General features: G+C 40.6%; 1 protein-coding gene across 1 annotated transcript in view; it reads right to left on the bottom strand.

The window, feature by feature from the left end:
- The window catches only part of Map4k5 (mitogen-activated protein kinase kinase kinase kinase 5), a 90,491-nt gene that overhangs the window by 60,871 nt on the left and 8,868 nt on the right, over nucleotides 1–20,752 (bottom strand). The window contains exon 2 of the mRNA XM_040742993.1: nucleotides 10,359–10,416. Coding sequence (XP_040598927.1) covers nucleotides 10,359–10,416 — 58 coding nt within the window. The remainder of the gene's footprint in view (nucleotides 1–10,358; nucleotides 10,417–20,752) is intronic.

Below are 20,752 nucleotides of genomic sequence, written 5' to 3'. Positions count from 1 at the left end.
ACAATACAGAGAAACCCTGTCTTGAAAAACCAAAAAAAATTTTTTTTAAACAGGACCGCAGCTTGAAACTAGGGCCTCTTGCATTGCATTCTAGGTAAATGTTCTACCACTGAGCTACTTCTCCAGCCCCTCTTCAGTTTAAAAAATATTTTAAGACAGGGTCTGGCTAAGCTGATCATGCTAGGCTTGAACTCACTATAACCTGCAAACCTTAAACTTAAAATCTTTCTGCTTCCGTTTTCTTTGTCTAGAATCTGATATTGAATACCAATTTAGAATCTGGCATTGAAGGTCATGGATTTTTATTATAGAAATAATTTTAATATTATTTTGTGTTCAAAGACAAGCCAGGAAAGAAGAGTCTTAGAAATATGATATACAGAACTACCTATGCTTTAACTGACACAACAAATTCTACTTAGCCTTTATTCATTTTCTATTACTTAAAACCAGTAAAACAAAACTTCTGTGAGTGTGTGGGGAGGTGTGAGCACATGTGAGCACATGGGCCCATGCAGAGATGCTGGCCAGGGGAGGCGCTGGACGTCCCATTCTATTGTTATTCCCCGTATGTCTTTGAAGAAGGAGGTCTCCCTGAACCGGGACTTAGGTTGGAGGACAGCAAGCCTGAAGGCGCCTGCTCTATCCATCCCCACAGTGCTTGCTGGGTTACAAGTTTGCCATGCAGGCTTTCTATATGCGTGTTAGAAATGTAAAAAAATAAACATTTCTCCTGGAACTTGCTCTGTAACCAGGCTGGCCTTGAGCCCACAGAGACTCCGCCTGCCTCTGCTCCCAGAGTGCTGGGATTAAGGTGTGTAGCACCAACACCTGGCTAAAATGAACAATCTTTAAAAAAGATTTACTCTGTATGTATGTGTGTGCGCACATGTACAGGCACCCTTGGAGGACGGAGGAGGTGTAAGATCCCTTGTAGTTACAGCAAGTTGTGAGACACCTCATGCGGGTGTTGGGAACTGAACTTGAGTCCTCTGGAAGACAGCAGTGTCTTAATTAGTGTTTCTATTGCTGTGAAAAACACTGTGACCAAAGGCAAAATTGGAAAGGAAGAGCTCATTTTCATCTTGGAACTCTCTGGTCACAGCCCATCACTAAGGGAAGGCAGGGCAGGAACTCGAGGCAGGAATCTGGAGGCAGGAACTGAAGCAGAGGCCACGAAGAATGGTACTTATTGTCTTGCTCGCCCTGGCTTGCTCAGTTTGCTTTATTATACAACGTAGAACCCCCTGCCCATGGAGGGCACTGCTCACAGTGGCAGCACGCTTCCATACCAATCATCAATCAATAAGCTGGCCCACAGGCTTGTCTACAAGCCAATCTTAGGGAAGCGTTTTCTCTTCTCAGACGATCTTAGCTCAGGGCAAGCAGAAAGAACTGTGAGCTACTGAGTTCTCTCTGTCTCCAGACCTCTAGGGTGCTGAAAGCCCAAGTTCCTATGCTTGCATGGAAAGTGGTCTTACCAGTTGAACCTTTTCCCTTGCCCCTAAAATAAAATTTGATGTTAATTTGTGTCCTGAAATTTATTGTTTTTACTATTAACATCCCCTTAGTTCAGAATTGAAGTATCCGAACAATGAAGCTACAAATATTTTATAGAGCTTTAAAAATGGAAACCATGGGCTGAGATATGGTTCAGCAGCTAGGAGGGCATGCTGCTGTTTCAGAGGACGGAGTTCCAGTTTTCAGCACTGTAACTCCAGATCCAGGAGATCTAATGCCTTCTTCTGTCACCCCTGGGCACCTGCACGTGTGCGTGTGTGCACACGCACACACACAATATACATATATACACACACACACTAAAATGGGCCTATGGAGATAGTTCAGCAAATAAGAGCATTTAATGCTGCACAAGTGTAAGGACCTGAGTTCTCATTCCCAGAAGCCACATAAAAGAGCAGATGTGGTTATGTACATGCTTTTAACCACAGTGCTGAGGTGCAGGGCAGAAACAAGGTGGCTGGAGCTTTGACTGCCAGCTTAGCTCTAGGTTCAGTGAGAGACTATCTCAAAGGAATAAGGGCAGGAATGAGGGCAGACACTTCCATGTTACACACACACACACACACACACACACACACACACACACACACACACACCTTAAAAATAAAACTTCATCTAAAAAAGAAAAAACAAAACTGAACTCAGTTCCCTTTTTTAAAGGTCATTAAGCTTTTAAATAGTTTCAAAAAGCAAGAGTATACCACTTAACTAGAACAGTGGATAGTTTTGTTCAACACACATCTTTACAAACATCTTGACCTTTCTCCTCTAAAATCTCTTCTTATACTTCCAGGAAACAGGATTTCCTTCCTGTAGCATTAAAAAAAAATAACTTTTAAATATCTATTGAAAGACATTGGCACCTTCTCATTTATTTAAAAACTCTAAACTAAGGAAATACACTCAACTTATTATTTTAAAATACAGGATTAGTTCATGAATATTCCTAACAGTACTAAAAAAGGAATGTATGCCTTTAACCCCAGCACTTGGGAGGCAGAGGCAGGTGGATCTCTGTGAGTTTGAAATCCGGTCTAGAAAGAGAGTTCTAGGACAGCTAGGCCTGTTATACAGAGAAACCCTGTCTCAAAAAACCAAACCAAACAAGCAAATGAACAAACAAAAGTTTATCATACTAATCCCCCAGGACAATGATTTTATTAAAGTCTATCCATAAAGCAAGACATTGTGGTATAAATCTTTTGATTCCAACACTTCAGAAGCAATGGCAGAGGCAGGCAGATTTCTGAGCTCAAGGCCAGCCTGATCTAGTTCCAGGACAGTCAGGGCTACACAGAGAAACCCTGTTTAGAAAAAACAAAAATCCATCATTGTAACTAAGATCCACAATACTTAACAGACCATAAAATTCCTATTTCAAAAAAGTATTCTTGCCAGGTATGGTAGTGGACACCTTTAATGCCTGCACCTAAGAGGCAGAGGCAGTGGATCAGTCTGGTCTACAAAGTTCAGGCCAGCCAGCACTACATGGTAAAACTGTCTAAATAATAAGTAAATATTTATAGAGTCAGGAATGGTAACACATCCTTATAACTCCAGCACTTGGGAGATGGAGGTGGGCAGCCTTGGCTACACAGCAATTTCTGTGACAGTCTGGGCTACACAGGGCCCTGTCTCAACAAACAAACCACATTACCAACACAGATATCATGGAGTTCCATTGTAGTGGCACAAGAGGAGAGCGGAAAGGAAGAGAAAGCTTTCCTGGTGTTTTGCTGGCCACCACAGCCACCACCAGCTACAGACTGCTGAGCAAATATCCAGCTAAGGTAAGCATCCTGACATAAGCGATCATGGTGGCATACATCACCATCACATGAGCCCAACTTTCTAAGGCATTTCTCAGGCCTGAGCACAGAACGAAAATTGCAGTTTCAAGCTTACAACGCTGGCAGCAACATTTCAGAGGAGAGCACAGGTAAGCCAAATCCTATCTCATGCCACTATGGGCAAGGTGGTGACTACATTGGTTAGCACAGTATCTACTCTAAGAATGAGACAGAGCTAGTCAAATCATTCCTGAAAAGACCCATTCTTCTGTATATAAAAAAGACAAAAAGAACATAGGGCCACAGAAAGACAGCAGATTTCACTTTCTTTCACAATAGCTTTTGTGGTTAAGAAACCAACAATTTTCTGTGTTTCTTCATTCTTAAAGTTTACTTTAGCATTCTTATGAGTATTAAGAAAAGCCCCCAATGCAATCTGTTTCAGAAAATTTTTGACTGGAATAGTATAAAATTAAACCGCCAAGGGCAAGTCAGTAAGACTGTAACAAAATTTAAGACTCTAAATTATCATAAGCACTATTTTTAACTATAAAGGGAAAATTATTATTAAGTCTAGAGCTGGCATTCCATTTACCTAATAATAAAAATCATCTCTTGTTTGTGGTCTACCAGACATAGGCTCTTTCTGGTCATACTGGCAAGTGATTACCCTTCCATGTCTAACACAATTCTAAACCAGTTCATCTGCTAAGTCAATACAAGGAAGTGCTTTTGCATTACACTGGCTTCAGTGCAATTTCTTAAGTAGCTAAATCAAGAATTCAACTTTGAAATAATGCTATCTACAGAATTTTTAGAATATCTGAACTTAATACTAGGAAAAATTCATTAGCATGTTACTGTATTTTTGAGTTAGCATTCCTACAGTCCGTACAAAAACATGGGAGTCACTATCTACTCTGGCTTTAACGACAATGCCGAAAGAAAAAACATTGATTCTGCTCAAAAATCTGTCATGAAAAGAAAGTAACTACAGGATACAAAAGCCACAAGAATCCCTTTTAAAGAAAATCTTAGGTAATGCTGCTTTAACCTTTTAAGGAAATGAAAGGGGGAAAACGAATACAGGAATATCTAGGCAACACAGGCAATAAAACAGTGCTGGTAGAGTCCAGTGGAGAAGCTGAAGAAAAATAATACTTGTGCAGAACCAACTAGAAATAAGCAGAAGCAAGTTAACCTCTGATGATGTGCACAAATGCATGAGACGAGAAAGATCCCCAAAGACAAACATGTCTGCAAAGAAAACAGACAAAGCATAGGAAAGGGGGGCATTGTGAATAAATGGCACTAATTTTTTTTAAGTGCGTGTGTGTGTGTGCATGCGTGCGTGTGCATGTGCGAAGCAGAGGCCGTGGAGGAAGGCTGCTTACTGGTTTGTTCCTCCTGGTGTGTGTGTGTGCGTGTGTATGAAGCAGAGGCCGTGGAGGAAGGCTGCTTACTGGTTTGTTCCTCCTAGCTTGATCATCTAGCTTTTTTATACTGTCCAGAACTGGCACCACCCCAGTGAGCTGCACCCCCCCCATCAATCATTAATTAAGAAAATGCTCCGCGGGCTTGCCCATAGGCCAATAGAGAGGGTTGAATTTTCTCAGATGAGGTTCCTGCTCCCGAAATGACTCTAGCTTATGTCAAGTTGACAAAACCTAACTAGCACAAACACTATGACCAAAGCAATTATAGGGAGAAGGGGTTATTTGGATTTACAATTCTAGAGAGCTAAGAGTCCATCACGGCAGGGACACATGGTAATGGGGGCAGTCATGGCATGAGGAACAGCTGAGAGCTCAGATCTTAAACCACAGCAGGAAGCAGAAATAGAGAACATGAAATGCATGCCTCTTTAAACTCTCAAAGCCCACCCGCATTCTCCAACAAAGCCACACCTCCTAAGCATCTCCAAAGAGCACCACCAACTGGGGACCAAATATTCAGCTGCCCAAGACTATGGTGGACATCTTATTCAAACTACCACACTACTTAATGATATAAGAATAGGTCAGAGTAGCAAAGACATGACATGAAAGTACCAACTGAATCTAGATAAATAGGAAGCTAACTCTGGATAACTGGTCATTACATTTATAAGCAGGTTACAAAGATGGTAACTATTTATAAAAAATGACTTTAAATTGTATGAGTGTTCTTCCTGTATGCATGTATATATGTATGTATGCATGTATGTACACCATATGAGTACTGTATTCATGAAGGCTGAAGAGGGCACTGGATCCTTCTAAGCAGGAGTTACAGATGGCTGTGAGCCACTGTGTGGGTGCCGGGAACTGAACTTGGGAATGCTAGAAGAACAGTCAGTACTTTTAACTATGGGCCATCTCTCCAGGTCCCTATTTAATTTCTTAATAAAGTTGTGCAAATTTAATTCTGTTACTTCAAAGCTCCATAAATCATCTTTTGATAAAACTAGATTGTTTCTTCCAAATTATCAGCAGCAAAAATAAATTCCCAGCCCCCCCCCACACACACACAAAAAAAAAGCAAAGCAAAACTTACAGGAAAGATTAGGAACAAAACAAGAAAATAAACACAAAAGTCAAATGTCAGACATGAACTCAAACATTCTTTAAATAATAATATACTGATGCACTCATCTATCGCAAGGAGAAAGATTCAGATTAGGTTACAAAATAAACAAATTATGATTTTTCCAAGTGAAATGCTAACAAAACAAGATAAAAACAGACAACAAACAAAAACTTAATGACTTAAAACCTATTAAAGTACAAAATGGAGGCAGGCGGTGCTGGCTCATGCCTTTAATCCCAGCACTCAGGATGCAGAAGAAGGCAGACATCTGTGAGTTCAAAGTCAGCCTGGTCTACTGAGTGAGTCCCAGGACAGCCGGAGATACACAGAGAAACCCTGTCTCAAAAGACAAAAACATCACCATCCCTCCCCCAACCAAATACAAAATGCCAGGACTCTACGGGATGGGTGGACATAAGTAAAACATGTAAAATGGAGTTGACACTATCATATCTCATCAAGGTTACAGTCAGGGTAAGGAGAGCACAGAGTGAATGCCTGAGGACAGCATTGGGAGCACGGAGAGAATGAGGACAGCTGGGAGCATGGAGAGAAGGAGGACAGCACTGGGAGCATGGAGAGAATGAGGACAGCACGGGAGTACGGAGTGAATGAGGACAGCACCGGGAGCACAGGGTGAATGAGGACAGCACCGGGAAAACGGAGTGAATGAGGACAGCACCGGGAGCACAGGGTGAATGAGGACAGCACCGGGAACACGGAGTGAATGAGGACAGCACCGGGAGCACAGGGTGAATGAGGACAGCACCGGGAGCACAGGGTGAATGAGGACAGCACCGGGAGCACAGGGTGAATGAGGACAGCACCGGGAGCACAGAGTGACTGAGGACAGCATCGGGAGCACAGAGTGAATGAGGACAGCACTGGGAGCACGGAGAGAATGAGGACAGCACTGGGAGCACGGAGAGAATGAGGACAGCACTGGGAGCACGGAGTGAATGAGGACAGCACTGGGAGCACAGAGTGACTGAGGACAGCACTGGGAGCACGGAGTGAATGAGGACAGCACTGGGAGGACAGCACCGGGAGCACAGGGTGAATGCCTGAGGACAGAGTCACAAGGAAAACAGCAGAAGCCACTGACTAATATGACCAAACACTGCAGCATACATTAATTCCTGTGCTCCACCTCCCCCTGTAAACTGCAAATTCAAGTCCTTGCCTTGCTGTTCTCTTCTACATTCCCACACTCTAAATGGATCTCTCATGCACTAAGAAACCAACAAACAGCTGTTCAGAAATGAAGATGTAATCGTGACTTTTATGAGCTAATTGACAAAAACAAAAAACACATTAAGCAAACAATGTCAAAGGCAAGGTGAAGTGGGCAGAACCACACACAGGCCAACCAACACTGCTGCCCTTACTGATTAATATGCAACAATGAAAGCCCCATCCTAAAATCAGGAAGTCCGGGGCCAACCATCAGTATCTATAACACGTGTCCACGTAAAAGTAACGTTAAGGATGAGAAAACTATCAGAACTGACGTTAGTTCTGTAAGAATGCCAGAGACTGAGATTTAAGAAGTTCCTCTACAAATGGCAGACAGCTGTAGAAATAACTACAAGGAGGATTACTTAAGCCTAGGAGTTTGCGACCACCTAGGCAAATAGTGAGACACCTGTCCCTAGAACAAAATAAAAAGATTTAGTGTTATTGTAATATAAATAAACAATAAAAAGCAAACACTTGAAAAATAAGAGGATTTTAATAGATAACAAAAAGTTATTTTACTCAAAACCAGGATGCTACCGAACTTGAAAAAGAAAGCAGAAACCACTGTATCATGATATAAATCCAACCAACATACTTCAAACCTGTCAATAAAGAAAGCTTTGGCAATAATGGTTGGGGAAACCTTTTAGCAGCTTGAAAAACAAACATACACTTAAAGCTTGCTCACTGTTTAGAACAGAAATGTTCTGATGGATAAGATATTTAAATTTGGAAGGAGACAATTATTAAAAATTTCAGTTAATTTTAAAAATATAATTATCTAATAGAAAAGGCCTAAAAATTGGAACGAGAACAAAGAAAGGGAAGACTGACAAGAGGAAAAACACGTCTCTTCATGCAAACAAGAAAAGTGCCGCAAGGCGAGTGCCAAGACAAGGGCAAGCTGGGATGCTCACAGAAGTGAGGAGTCCCTGTGCTCCAAGCGCCCATCTACCAACCAGTAGTCAAAAGAACGCGACGGGCAGGGGCAGGCACAGGAGATGACAAGCCACCAACTAAATATAGAAATGGTCGAATACTTAGGAGACGGCTCACTGGGTAAAGTGTTTGCTGCAGAAGCAGAGGACCTAAGTTCAAATTCCCAGAACCCTTATAGGGCTAAGCGTGGTTACATGTGTCTACAATCCTAGTGCTACAGTGAGATGGTAGTACACACAGGACAATCCCCAGAAGCTCTGTATACAGTGATGAACAATACAGGTCAACACTCTCACACACACACACACTCACTCTCACACACACACACACACACACACAGAGGCATCATGCACACATAGAAACAAAATGGAGAAATACTAAGATCACACTGTCAATATTTACTGAATGAGGGAGTTTAAACATTAGTCTTCCTAAGTGACCTCTAATATGAAACTTAGGGCTTTTACAAAACAAGGAAGTGAGAATTCCAGCCTTTTTATAGTCTTAATTTATGACCCTACATTTAACCACTAAGCTAAAGAACAATACCATACATGATACAGTTCTCTTTTTCTTTGGTGTGCACACATTTGTGCATGCATGTATATAGATGAGAGGTTGACAGCGGGTATCTTTTTGGATGGCTTGTCACCTTATACACTGAGGCAGGGTCTCTCATTTTTACTTAGTTTATTGATTCAGCTAGTCTAGCTGGCCAGCTTGCTCCAGGATCCTTGTTCTGTCTCAATAGTGCTGGGCTGACAGTAAAGTTTCCACACCCACCCAGGATTTGAGGATGCTAGTAATCTAAGCACTCGTTCTTATGCTTGCAAGGGAACTAATTTATATAATGAGTCATTTCTTTAGCCTTGATTTTTTTGTCTTTATTGAATCAATTTTCTACACTATTCACAACATATAGTTTACCAATAAGTGAGACTTACAGATTTAAAAGTATACTTATTAATGTGAATTATAATGAAAAGTAAGTACACACAGTCAATTAGTGCCAAACCCAGCCCCGTGTACTCCCTGTGAGCAGCAGCAGGATAAACATCTGTGCTTCCTCTACAGCCCAGCCCAGAACCTAGACTATCCTGGCCCCTGGACACAATGTGAAGAACTGACTCAAACAGTCGCTCCAGGGAGTCTGCACGCAGTTCCGTCCACTTAGTTAGTGGCATCTTAGAGACCAGTCTATACCTATCACATGGAATAGTAGAAGAATTCTGAAAAATCACAATTTCTGTCAGAAAAACAGGTATTGTGTCATATCTGAAAATCTGATTTTGAACTGTTTCAAAGCAGGCTATTTCACGGAATCATCTGTCTATTCAAGTAATATGGATGATGTAAAGTGTGTTTGAAGTATAAGAGGTGCTCAAATTAAGAATCCCTCATAATTATCATGTCTCGGTGACAAAGCAGCAAATGAACAGACCACCATTCTCACCTCCCTGCTCTAGGACTACACTCCCTCTCATCAGACACTTTCATGGACTGGCTAGCTCTATACGGGTTTTGTTTTCAAACAGATCTCCGTATGTTTTAAAATGCATCTTCTGAAACACGAGGGGCTGATAAAATAAGCATGGAGCCGAGATCTGATTTATGACAAGTAAGTCAATCAGGGAACAGCTTACATACAGAATATCATTATCTTTGATATTAACAGACTTTTTCTTTAAATTAAGTCGTTAACTACTTAATTTAAAAAAGCTAAATGCGTCTTAATTAGTACATTTTGCTTTTTTCACAATTTCATACATAGTCTGGCCATTCTCTTTCCACCTTCTATTTCTCTTCTACCCCTACCAGTCCTGTCTCCTGCCTAGAATCTCTTCCCCCTATTTACTAGTTTTGGTTTTATTTAGTGTCCCCCAGAGTTTAATTAGGGCTGTCTCTGTGACTTCCAATTACATTTTTCAACACCTAAAGCTGAAGTTACAATGTTCACTATACTTGCAAAAGAAAATTAGTCACTGTGAGTCAATGAAGCTTATAATTTTTGAACACGTACATCTCAAATTCCCTTTAGCAACAAAACTGTCACATTAAAAATGACTCTGACTATCTTTGATGCAATTAATATGATCATATTGGGGATATTCTACTGACCTGAAGGAACACATAAAGATTTATTTTAGGAAGAAGAAAAAACAGAAATATAAAATATGCATAAGTCTTATAGCTGTATAAATTTTTTTTCTCAAAAATGTATGAAGTATTTTAACACATACCCATACCAGGCAGCGCTTAATCCCTAGCAACACACATACACATTATACAAATACATACCAGGCTCCAACTTGATGATCTTCACTGCAGCCAATTCTCCTGTATGCACATTTCTGGCCTAAAAGTAAAAAGTAGAAAAATTCAAGGTTGTTAGCTGTATAAATATTATAAGATACTACCCTAAAATCAACCATGCTTTTAACAAAACAAAATGCCAAAATTTTTTACCAGTAAAATGGATATACTCATTTTCTCACTAAGGAAAAATAAAGACACAAAAGTCTCTTAAAAACTTACTTTAGTCCCACTTTTCAAAATCAGCGACTGTTTAAATATTTTAGTATGTTTCCTACAATATTTTCTCATTATATTTGGGTTATTTCCTCAGTATTATTTCTCAGAAAAAAAACTATTTCTAGGTGGGGGAAACAATTCCAGTGTTCTATTGCACAATACAGTGACGACAGATAACTATGTGCTATGCATTAAATAGATTTTGTTTCCACAAAGAAATTACAAATGTTTCAAGTGACATGTAGCCTTACCCTAACCTGTGCATATGCAATGTACCCATTTGTCAGTCCTGACCTCATAAGCACGTAGGATTATCATGAGTTGGCTTACACAATAAACAAAAGAGCTGGGCACCAGGGCATACGCTGCGGTCCTAACTACTGGGAGGCAGAAATGATCACTTGAACTCAGGATCTGAGACCAGCTTGGCAGCAGAGAGAGGCAAGTATTTCAATGAATGAATAAACAAATAAAATTTCCATACAGTCAAAACCACAAAAATAAAACCTTCATGTTTATTTTATACTATAATCATAACCACAAGCCACTAAATGGAAAATAAATCTAAATGATTCATATCTAAGTACCCAGAGAAAGCAACCTGTCCCGTGCTTACTCCCCACATGTGTACATGTATACGACTGTGTGTGCACATGAAAAATGAAAGACGATGACCTATTACAGTCTTCTACAACATTTGCAGGGCTGCCACCAATAGGATACGCAGTTTATCCAACTCACTACTGTTATACATTTAGGATTTTAATACTCTCTAGTTATACAAAGGACAAATATATTGTAGCTTTGTGTCTATCCATAGCTTTGATTATTTCCTTCACCCAAATCCTTAGTAGAAAAATCACTATTTTACAATGATCATGGACAAACTATAATTAGTGCTACAATGAATATCCCTGCAAATATTTTAGCACATATCAGTTTATCAGTAAAGTAACCTGGACATGGAATTCTTAACTTAAAAGATATGTGACTTAAAATGTGTATGCTCCCACATTGCTCTAAAAACTGTTTGATGCAGGACATGAAGAGGAAAAGAATCTGGAAAACAGAGCCATAAAAGCACACTTTGTTCTTAAGTGTCATATGGTATCTAACACACACATACTGATTGGAGAAACCCAAATTTATACTCTTTATCACCTTGGGTGGTATATGCATTCTACCTATATAGTGTAGGTACAAATTTTTATTGCTTTAAAAATAATATACTTTCTACCTGCTATATATAATCTTAAGTAACTATTCTGAAATAGTCCATATTAATAGTTCATTTGCAGTTCATACTAATATCACAAATGGTATACATGCTTATTGAATCTATACATCTTTTCACTATTTAAATTATTTCTTCCAAATGGTTTCAATTGGACTCGAAGAACAAAGATGCAGGGAGGAGAAGGCTAGCAGAGATGCCTTTAGAATGAGCCAGAAGCTGATAAAGAATGGTAGAGAAGACGGGCAAGACAGAAAAGCTGACGAGAAGACACTATTATCATCAATGTTGAAGTCCAACTGTATATGGTGAGTTCACATATTCCTCCAGAGGTGAATTCAGAACACTCATTTTTAATCCCCCTATCCGCAATCACCCTACCTCAAACCATGAACATATTCAGAAAAGACAGGAAAGAGACACCTCATGACATCCCTGCACCATCTCTTTTGTCCTTGAATAAAGGACTATCCATTAATTTCAGGTCTTGGAGCACTTACTACATTCAGCATTTCAATATCTCCTGGGTTGTAGGAAGACTGGTTCATATATCCTGGGGCTGTCCTCGCGCCATGAGATCCGGGAACAGAATAAGCAGTTAACTGACCTCCTGAGATTCTTACTCAGTGGATTATAAAATACATTATTAGAAGGCAGATTCCACAACGATGATAGAAATTACACCTGTATTATTTTATGTTTGCAGAGAGCTTCATGTTATTTAATTCAATTAATTTACTCATAAAAAGATTGAGTTCAATAAAATCAAATGACTGTCCAAGGCCAAGCTGCCAAAGGCAACGGTCAGGTTGAGAACCAACAGACTGTGACAGTTTACAGGGTTTCTTTCAAGAGTGAGCGCTCTCCTTTCCTCTTTAAAGTGTGACAGTATTTGACAAAGTATTTAGTGACACTAATGACTTATTGAAAAAATCCACTAATATAATCATCTTTCACATTAATGGTTCCTATGAGCATTTTATTTATTCATCCATTCATTGACGAATGCATAGTGGGAATAGATGTGTGCTACATTCCTAGGTCCCTATTTTTAATGTCACAGAATTTGAATTATTATGCTTTAACATCTTTTTTTTAATCTTAAAAGCTGACCTTAATCCACAGGAAATATTTTTTAAAATAATCTGCACACACTCGCATGCGTGCGCGTGCGCGCACACACACACACACACACACACACACACACACACACACACACACAGAGGAGAGCCTTTCCAACTGTGTAAAACTGCCTTGAAGGATGGGATAAAATCAAGTTCAGACTAAATTCTTCTCTTATGCGCCTGTGGCAAACCAGTCGCTTTCATGCTTGCAAGTCAGCAGGTTTCCTGACTTGCATTCTTTCTCTAAGGTAATCTTTTAGACTTTTCACTGGAATTCAGTACAACACACGAAAGCATGGACAGACAGATTAGAAATTCCTTATCAGGAAGAAGAGCAACAGAGGCAACAGAACACCAGAAGGTACCACATAAAACCACAAAATGGCAGTTAAGTAACATTCAAGGCCAGGAGTCTTAGGTAAGAAGCATAAAGGCTGAATGCATGAGACCCTGACTGACTAACACAATTCCAACCACAAACTACTCTCAGGATATTTATTATTCCAAGTCTTGCTGGTAACTCAAGGCCAGTTCAGTGTGTGGTCCCCAGGACATGAGCCTTTGGAGGACTACTGATACTTAGTAGGTGTCCTACCAATCCTGTGAATACTAGAATGACATAATCCAATCTCCTGACATGATGACGTATATACTACCAGACTGAAAACATACTGAACCAATTTATTCTTGCTTATGCTGTTTGATTGCTATTTTTTTCCTGCGAATTAAAGAGAAATTTGGAGGGAAAGGCTATAGAAGTTATCACAGAGTCAGACTTTGTTGTAAAAATATTCAAGTGAGTTAGCAAATACAGTAGTCCTCTCCATCCCATCTCATCTCCTCAGTGACTACTGCTGACAGTTCAGCGTATATGCTTCAAGGCTTTTGATTAGGTTAACTTTTGAAGGTTTATTTTTATTATCTGTGCATGGGTGTTTTGCCTGCATGTATGTCTGTACACCACTCACATACCTAGTGGTCACAGAAGTCAGAAGAGGGATTACATCTAGCTGTGAGCTGCCATGCAGGTCTGGGATTCAAATCCAAGTCCTCCTGAAGAACCACCAGTGAGTGCTCTTAAGTGCTGAGCATCTCTCCAGCCTGGGTTATATGAATGTTTAAGAGTATGAATGCCACCACTACAATCCTATGGCCAGAGAGTCTGGGAAACAGAAACTTCATTTAGTGGCTGATTGAAGAACAGGCAGACTCCCTTGGTTAAGTACTGAGCTGAACTCAAGAAAGCCAGTAACAGAGAGGGAGGACTGATGATCAAAGGGATTAAGACTGGGCTGGTTTAACCCCCAGAAACAGCTGACCAGACAAAGGTTAACTCTTGAATCCCAGGCATCAGCCTGGGAATCCAGCATGGGACTGATCAATACCCCCTGAATGTGGGTGTCAGTGAGGAGGCCTAGGGAATCTATTGAGCCTTGGGCAGCAGATCAGTACCCATCCCAAGTATACACACGGACTTTGGACTCCCATAGAACAATGTGAGGTGCACTCTCACCCTGAACTCTTGGGGAAGGGTCTAGGCCCTGCCCTATATGAAATGACAGACTATGGACACCCCCATGGAGGGCCTCACCCTCCCTGGGGGAATGAGGGGTTAACGGAGGGGGGGGTTGGGGGGAGGGTACGGGAGGAGGGGAGGGAATGGGAGAGGGACCTGGAACTGACTTTTGAAGCAACCTCGTTTCTTATCTAAATTTAAACTGGAAAATAAAATATAAAAAAAAGAGTATGAATGCATAGAAAAGGATACTGAAAAATGTGTCTGCTTCTTACAAAGCTAAATAGTCTCAGCATATGACCTAGCAATCTCTGCTTCTAGGCATGTACCCAATTGAAATGAAGACTTACTTCTATATACAAACATTAACAGCAGTCAATCCATAATGGAATTAGACAGGTGACATTCACAATGCCACCCAATAGATAAATGGATAACTGGTACATCTACTTGTATTAAAAAAAAACATGAGCCAATAAGCCATGAACACAGATGGAGGAACCTTAGATACAGATGGTAAACTAAAGAAGGCATCTGAAGAAGCTATAAATATAAATATAATAAGCTATACATATAGCCCCACCTATAAATATAAATATAATAAGCTCTACATATAACCCCACCTATGGTATTAAAAGGCAAAGATTTAGAACCACAAACCAAACAACCACAACAAAATCCAAAGTAAAAAATGTTATCAAGTGATTAGACGAGAAGTAAATAGGTGGCATGCAGAGGATTCTTGGGGCCGTCAAGGTGCTGTGCGGGAAGACATTAACACTGGAAGCACAATGCTAAGAGCAACCTTTATATAAACTTAGGGATACAGAAACACAGTAGTTATAAGAAACATACCACACTAATGCAAGATGATAATAAAAGCTGAAGTTGTACATAGGTTAGGAATAGATAGCTTTTTTTCTAGCTGCCAGAACCCCTCCTATAGTCCTGGCTCATTTCTGGGTATTTGGACTGTTTTTTGAGGTATGGGGAAGTGACGTTTCCTTTGGACCCAATGAAAAAGTAAGGCCCAAGGACTCATGGAGTTTCTTTTTCCAGAGTTGTTCAGAAAGAAACACAGCTTTGGAAATTTTTAAAACAACTATGGAACCACAGAAAGATGGTATTTTAAAACTCAGCTGCACTGTGTAGAAGCCTGAATATATATAGTCACAGAAGTAAATGTAAAAGAACCACAAACTACAACTCCTACCGACAGGACTATTCAAATGTCAGTTTGCACTTGGAAGCCATATTTCTGTTCTCTCCAAAGGAAGAACTGATGGGCAAATGTTTGTACTCTGTAATTTTCCAGCTGGATTTTTAAAACAGAAAGCAGTACCAGGCTCTTTTATAATGAAAGGCAAAGAGGCTTTGGGAGGGGGAGGGAAGGGGGAAGGGGGAGGGCGCACATGCACACACACAGAGACTTCAGATTCAATTCAAATCAAGAGATCTTTCATTAACTATGTAATTTCACAATATAATTAAAAGGATCATTGGATTTGAGAATACTGAATTTTAAAGTACAACATTCCCCTCCAACAAGTTATTACCCAGTGTACTACTCCTTTTTAAACTAAAATGCAGAATTTGAAGATATTGCACTGCTTAGAAAAGGAACAAAAACCCCACAGCACTTCTACAAAGAAATCCCAGTGTGTTACTAATTCCTATTTTAGTAGGTTATTGGCATAATAAGCAGGCAAGCGTGGCAAGCACCCGGGTATCCAATACAGTGTAGTTAGTACAGTTGCACACCTTAGTTAATGCTTACCAGCTGATACTGAGACCATTAGATGGATCACATTAGATACTTCATCTTTACTCCAAATTAACTTCCTTCTTGAATATTTTTAGGGTTACAAAACTTCATGAAGCTAACTTGAGACTTTGATCTTATATATGCCCTCTTTCTCCAAATATTTTTTTAATAATTGGAACACAGGAGTCTTAATATTCATAAGCTATCTCTAGTGTCCAGTGTCAGTTAGGGTCAGGATTACAGACCTCAAATTTAAGAACTGGAGTTATACTGCAAAAATAGCAACATAGCATATATAAGGTTTAAAAAAGGAATAGTAGCTGGTTCTCACACAAAAGAAGTAATCAATTATACCTCACTCTTCAAAGTTCTACGTCCAATTCTTTAAGGATATCATTTTTTAAAAAGTTCATTCATACCACAATACTACAGAGCACTTACTAAGTGCCAGGCACTGTTACATGCACTAGTGACATAATAAAACCTGTACTGGCTTTGGGAAGTTCTACTGGTGGAGGAGACACAGATGTAGATGGCCAATACACCACAGGAACGTCCTCGTCCCAGATAAAGTAGACTGGAGAAAAATAAATCCAAAGGGAGACCACAGAAGAGATTCCTAGGAAGGGCACTGTTACAGGGTTACGGGTGGCAGAGTTCCATGCAACAGCTCAAGAACAGGACAAGATGGGCAGTTCCAAGAAGTCAACGTCTGCCACTGACTGACCACAGTCCATGAGAAGAGACGGTGACAGGTAAGAATGCTTCGCAGCTGGGGACAGACTGCACTACTCTCTGTTCTCCTGTAGCCATCACCTACTAACTTGTAGACACGCAGCCTTTTCTCCTTCAGCAACTTCTTCTCTGCTCCTCTTTGCCATTATTCCTGCTGATTTCACCACTTAGGTCCACCCTCCAACCTCTCAGCCACTGGTTTAACAGAATTTCTTATTCTCCTTGCCCAGTGTTGGGATTACAGGGTGCGCCCCAAGTCCCATTTATCTAGTGCTGGGGAATGAACCCAGGGCTTTGTGCATGCTAGGCTCTCTTCTGAGCCAAAATTATAGCATTTTGTTTTATTTATTTATTTTGAGACAAGGTCTTGCTTTGTAGCCCAAGCAGGCTACAACTGGCTTTGGACTTGCAGTGACCCCCCCCCCAGCCTCTGCCTGCTGAGTTTGAGGTTAGTCAGGCACTGGCACACCCAGCCTCTCACACATATTTACTCCCCACCCCCAATCCACCCATTTCAGAGATTCCTTCACTGCAAGAACTAAGCTTTGCAGTTTTTGACATGCCTACTTCCACACAGTTGAACAGATTTGGGAGAAGTCTGTACTTGCAGGGTTTCTCCCACAATTAGGCAGAGAAATTCAGATTCATTAGGCCAATATCTGAGCAGAGGATTTCTTAATTTTATTTTAACTAACAACAATTTTTTCATATAATATATTCTGCTTATGGATGCCCCTCCCTCTCTAAAAAAAAAACTGGGAAACATAACATATTAAAAAAGCCCAGACAAAGCATTATGAGACTAAAAAGCCCTCCAAAATAGAGTGAGTTTGTTTTGTGTTGGCGATCACTGCTGGGCATGGGGCCTGGTCTTAGAGTGGTGTGTACTCATTGAGACTGTGGGAAAAGAAAGCTGTGGTCAACAGGAGAAGGCTTCTGGGTTAGATTTGAGAGCTTGTGTTTATTTCTCCTCTGCGTGCTAGGACCCCATCTAGTGCAGACCCCAGACCTGGAGGACATGATTTTTTTGTAGCACAAATAATAAAAACCCAGAGACAGGTGTTGGGGTTCAAGCTGAAGATCAGAGAAGCAGCCAGTTACTAGCTCTTACCTCTACCTCAGACCTAATTGGCTGAGCCTGTCTCCATGAATCCTCTGAGGCAAATGCTCCAAGCTCCTGTCTCCTCCCGTCTTATAGTCCTTTCTCCACCCAGCCACATCACTCCTGTCTCCACTTCCCTAGTGCTGGGATTAAAGGCCTGTGATCCCAAGTGCTGAGATGACCTTTGTGTGAGTTGTTTCTCTTTTAGACTGGATTAACTTCATATAGCTCAGTATGGCCTTGAACTAACAGATCCATCTGCCTCTGTCTCCTGGGTCCTGGGATTAAAGGTGTGTGCTGCCACCACTGCCTGGCCTCTATGGCTTGTGGCTGGCTTTGCATTCTGATCTCTAGGCAAGCTTTAATAAAGCATAAATAGTATATCACCATAATTTTTATCTCCAGACAGAGAAAGTCTCTGCTCAGTCTGCTAGGACACCATTTGGTTCTGAAAAGACTGACTCTTCTAGTAGAGACTGGTTTTACTCAGAGGCAAGTTGCTTCAAGAACCACCCAAGTTGAACTATTATTACCTGAAGGTCATAAAAGCAAAGGAAAGGAAGAAAGGCTTAACTTTAAAATAAATTATTCATTTAGTGTGCATACGTGCACATGTATGATCCAGTGGACAATTTATGAAATTGATCCTCTCCTTCAAACACATGGGTGCTGGGGACTGAGCTCAGGTAGTGAAGCTGGCAGCAAATACTTTTACTCGATGAGGATCCTGCTGGCCAAAAAGGGCTTAACTTATAAAGTAGGAAAGATGGGGACTTTTAGCCACTTCTTTAGAGACAAAGGTCAAAATTCACTAAAACTTTAAAACTACATAGAAAATTTGATTCTAGAAATGTACTTAAGGAAATAATTAAAGAAGCATGAAAAGATTTTGTTCATGGATACTGATCAGGGCTTTGTTTGTAACAAGGAACTATATAATGGATTAAAAATTAGGAGGAAGGCCAGAAAGATGGCTCAAGGTATAACTGCACTTTGTGACCTAGCAGAAGACCCAGGTTTGGTTCCCAGAGCCCACATGATAGCTCACATCTGTCTGTAATCCCAGTCCAGGGGATCTAACTCTCTTTCCTGGCTTCCTCTGCTGCTGTGCATGCATGGTGTACATATGTGCACAGAGGCAGCCACACATATATATAAGAAAAAGAACACACACAAGCTTTTCTGAAGAGGAAAAAGCTAGCATGGTGGTGCTGTCCTTAATCTTAGCACTTGGGAAACTTAGACAGGAGAATTGGGAGTTCAGGACTAACCTGAACTACAGCAGAGTACCCTAACACACACACACACACACACACTCTCTCTCTCTCTCTCTCTCTCTCTCTCTCTCTCTCTCTCTCTCTCTCTCTCTCTCTCTCTCTCTCTCTCTCTCGGACTACAGCAGGGTACCCTAACACACACACACTACACCCTCACTCATACACACATACTACACACTCACACGAGAAAAAACTGTACAACCATATAAAGAAAGAGTACAAGAAATCAAATAAGTAATATTTACTGAAACTAAAAGTTTGGCCCACTATTTAAGAAACATCCCAAATATGTCTAGATAACACACATTTTAATGATTATACATAATGTCTAGTCTATCATTTATACCTGCTGTTCTAGTTTGCGTTCTGTAACTGTGATAAATACTCTGACCAACAACAATTTGTGAGGAGAGCAATCATTCAGTCTCCAGGTTACAGTCCATCATCGGAAGATGTCCAGGCAGGAACTCAAGCGAGAGTCAAAGGAGGCATTATGGGGGAGCAATGCTTACTGCTTCTTTCTTAGCCTCTGCTTAGCTAGGTTTCTTACAAACCCCAGGATGCCCCCAGTGGGCTAGGCCATTCAACATCAATTGGCAACTTAGAAAATGCCCCACAGACGTGTCCATGAGGCAATCTGAACTAAGCAATCCCCCAATTGAGATTCACTCAGATAATCCTAAACCAGGGCTTCTCAACCTTCCTAATGCTTTAACCCTTTAACACAGTTCAAGTTCTGGTGACCCCTAACTAAAAAGTTATTTATAAAATTGTTTCATTGCTACTTTATAACTGTGATTTTGCTACTGTTATGAGTCATAATGTAAATATATGATATGCAAGATAACGGATCCACAGGCTGAGAATCACTGCTCTAGGCTGTACAAATTGACAATTAATAGGCCAGGCGTTGGTGTTGCATGCCTTTAATCCCAGCACTCGGGAGGCAGAGGCAGGAGGATCTCTGTGAGTTCGAGGCCAGCATGGTCTACAGAGCGAGTTCCAGGACAACCTCCAAAGCAATACAGAGAAACTCTGTCTTGGAAAAAAAAATTGACAATTAATAGGAGACTTATGTTCTTATTAGGAATATTTGAAGTTCAGAATGATATGTAACAATGTCTACTTACTGGTAAAGAAAACAAGGAAATCCTCACTTCTTCCTGTTTGAGTTTTCTAAAATGAACCTATATTACTTAATTAAAAAAAAAAAAGACAGTAAAGAGAAAGCAGCCTGTCCACGGGCAAGGAAGAGAGAAGCCAGCAGATGATGAGCCCCACCCTGGAGCCCGCACTGCTGCAGAGATCCCCCACGGCAGCCCCAAGCAGCTATACCACAGCTACAGAGTTCTCAGTCATCCATCACATGTCGTTTGTTTTACAACGTATTAATCCACACAGGGCATG

This window comes from Mesocricetus auratus, unplaced genomic scaffold (genome assembly GCF_017639785.1).
Source record: "Mesocricetus auratus isolate SY011 unplaced genomic scaffold, BCM_Maur_2.0 Super-Scaffold_15014, whole genome shotgun sequence".
NCBI lineage: Eukaryota > Metazoa > Chordata > Mammalia > Rodentia > Cricetidae > Mesocricetus > Mesocricetus auratus.
The sequence above is the reverse complement of the archived record's forward strand: the minus strand, read 5'-3'. Positions and strand labels throughout refer to the sequence as shown.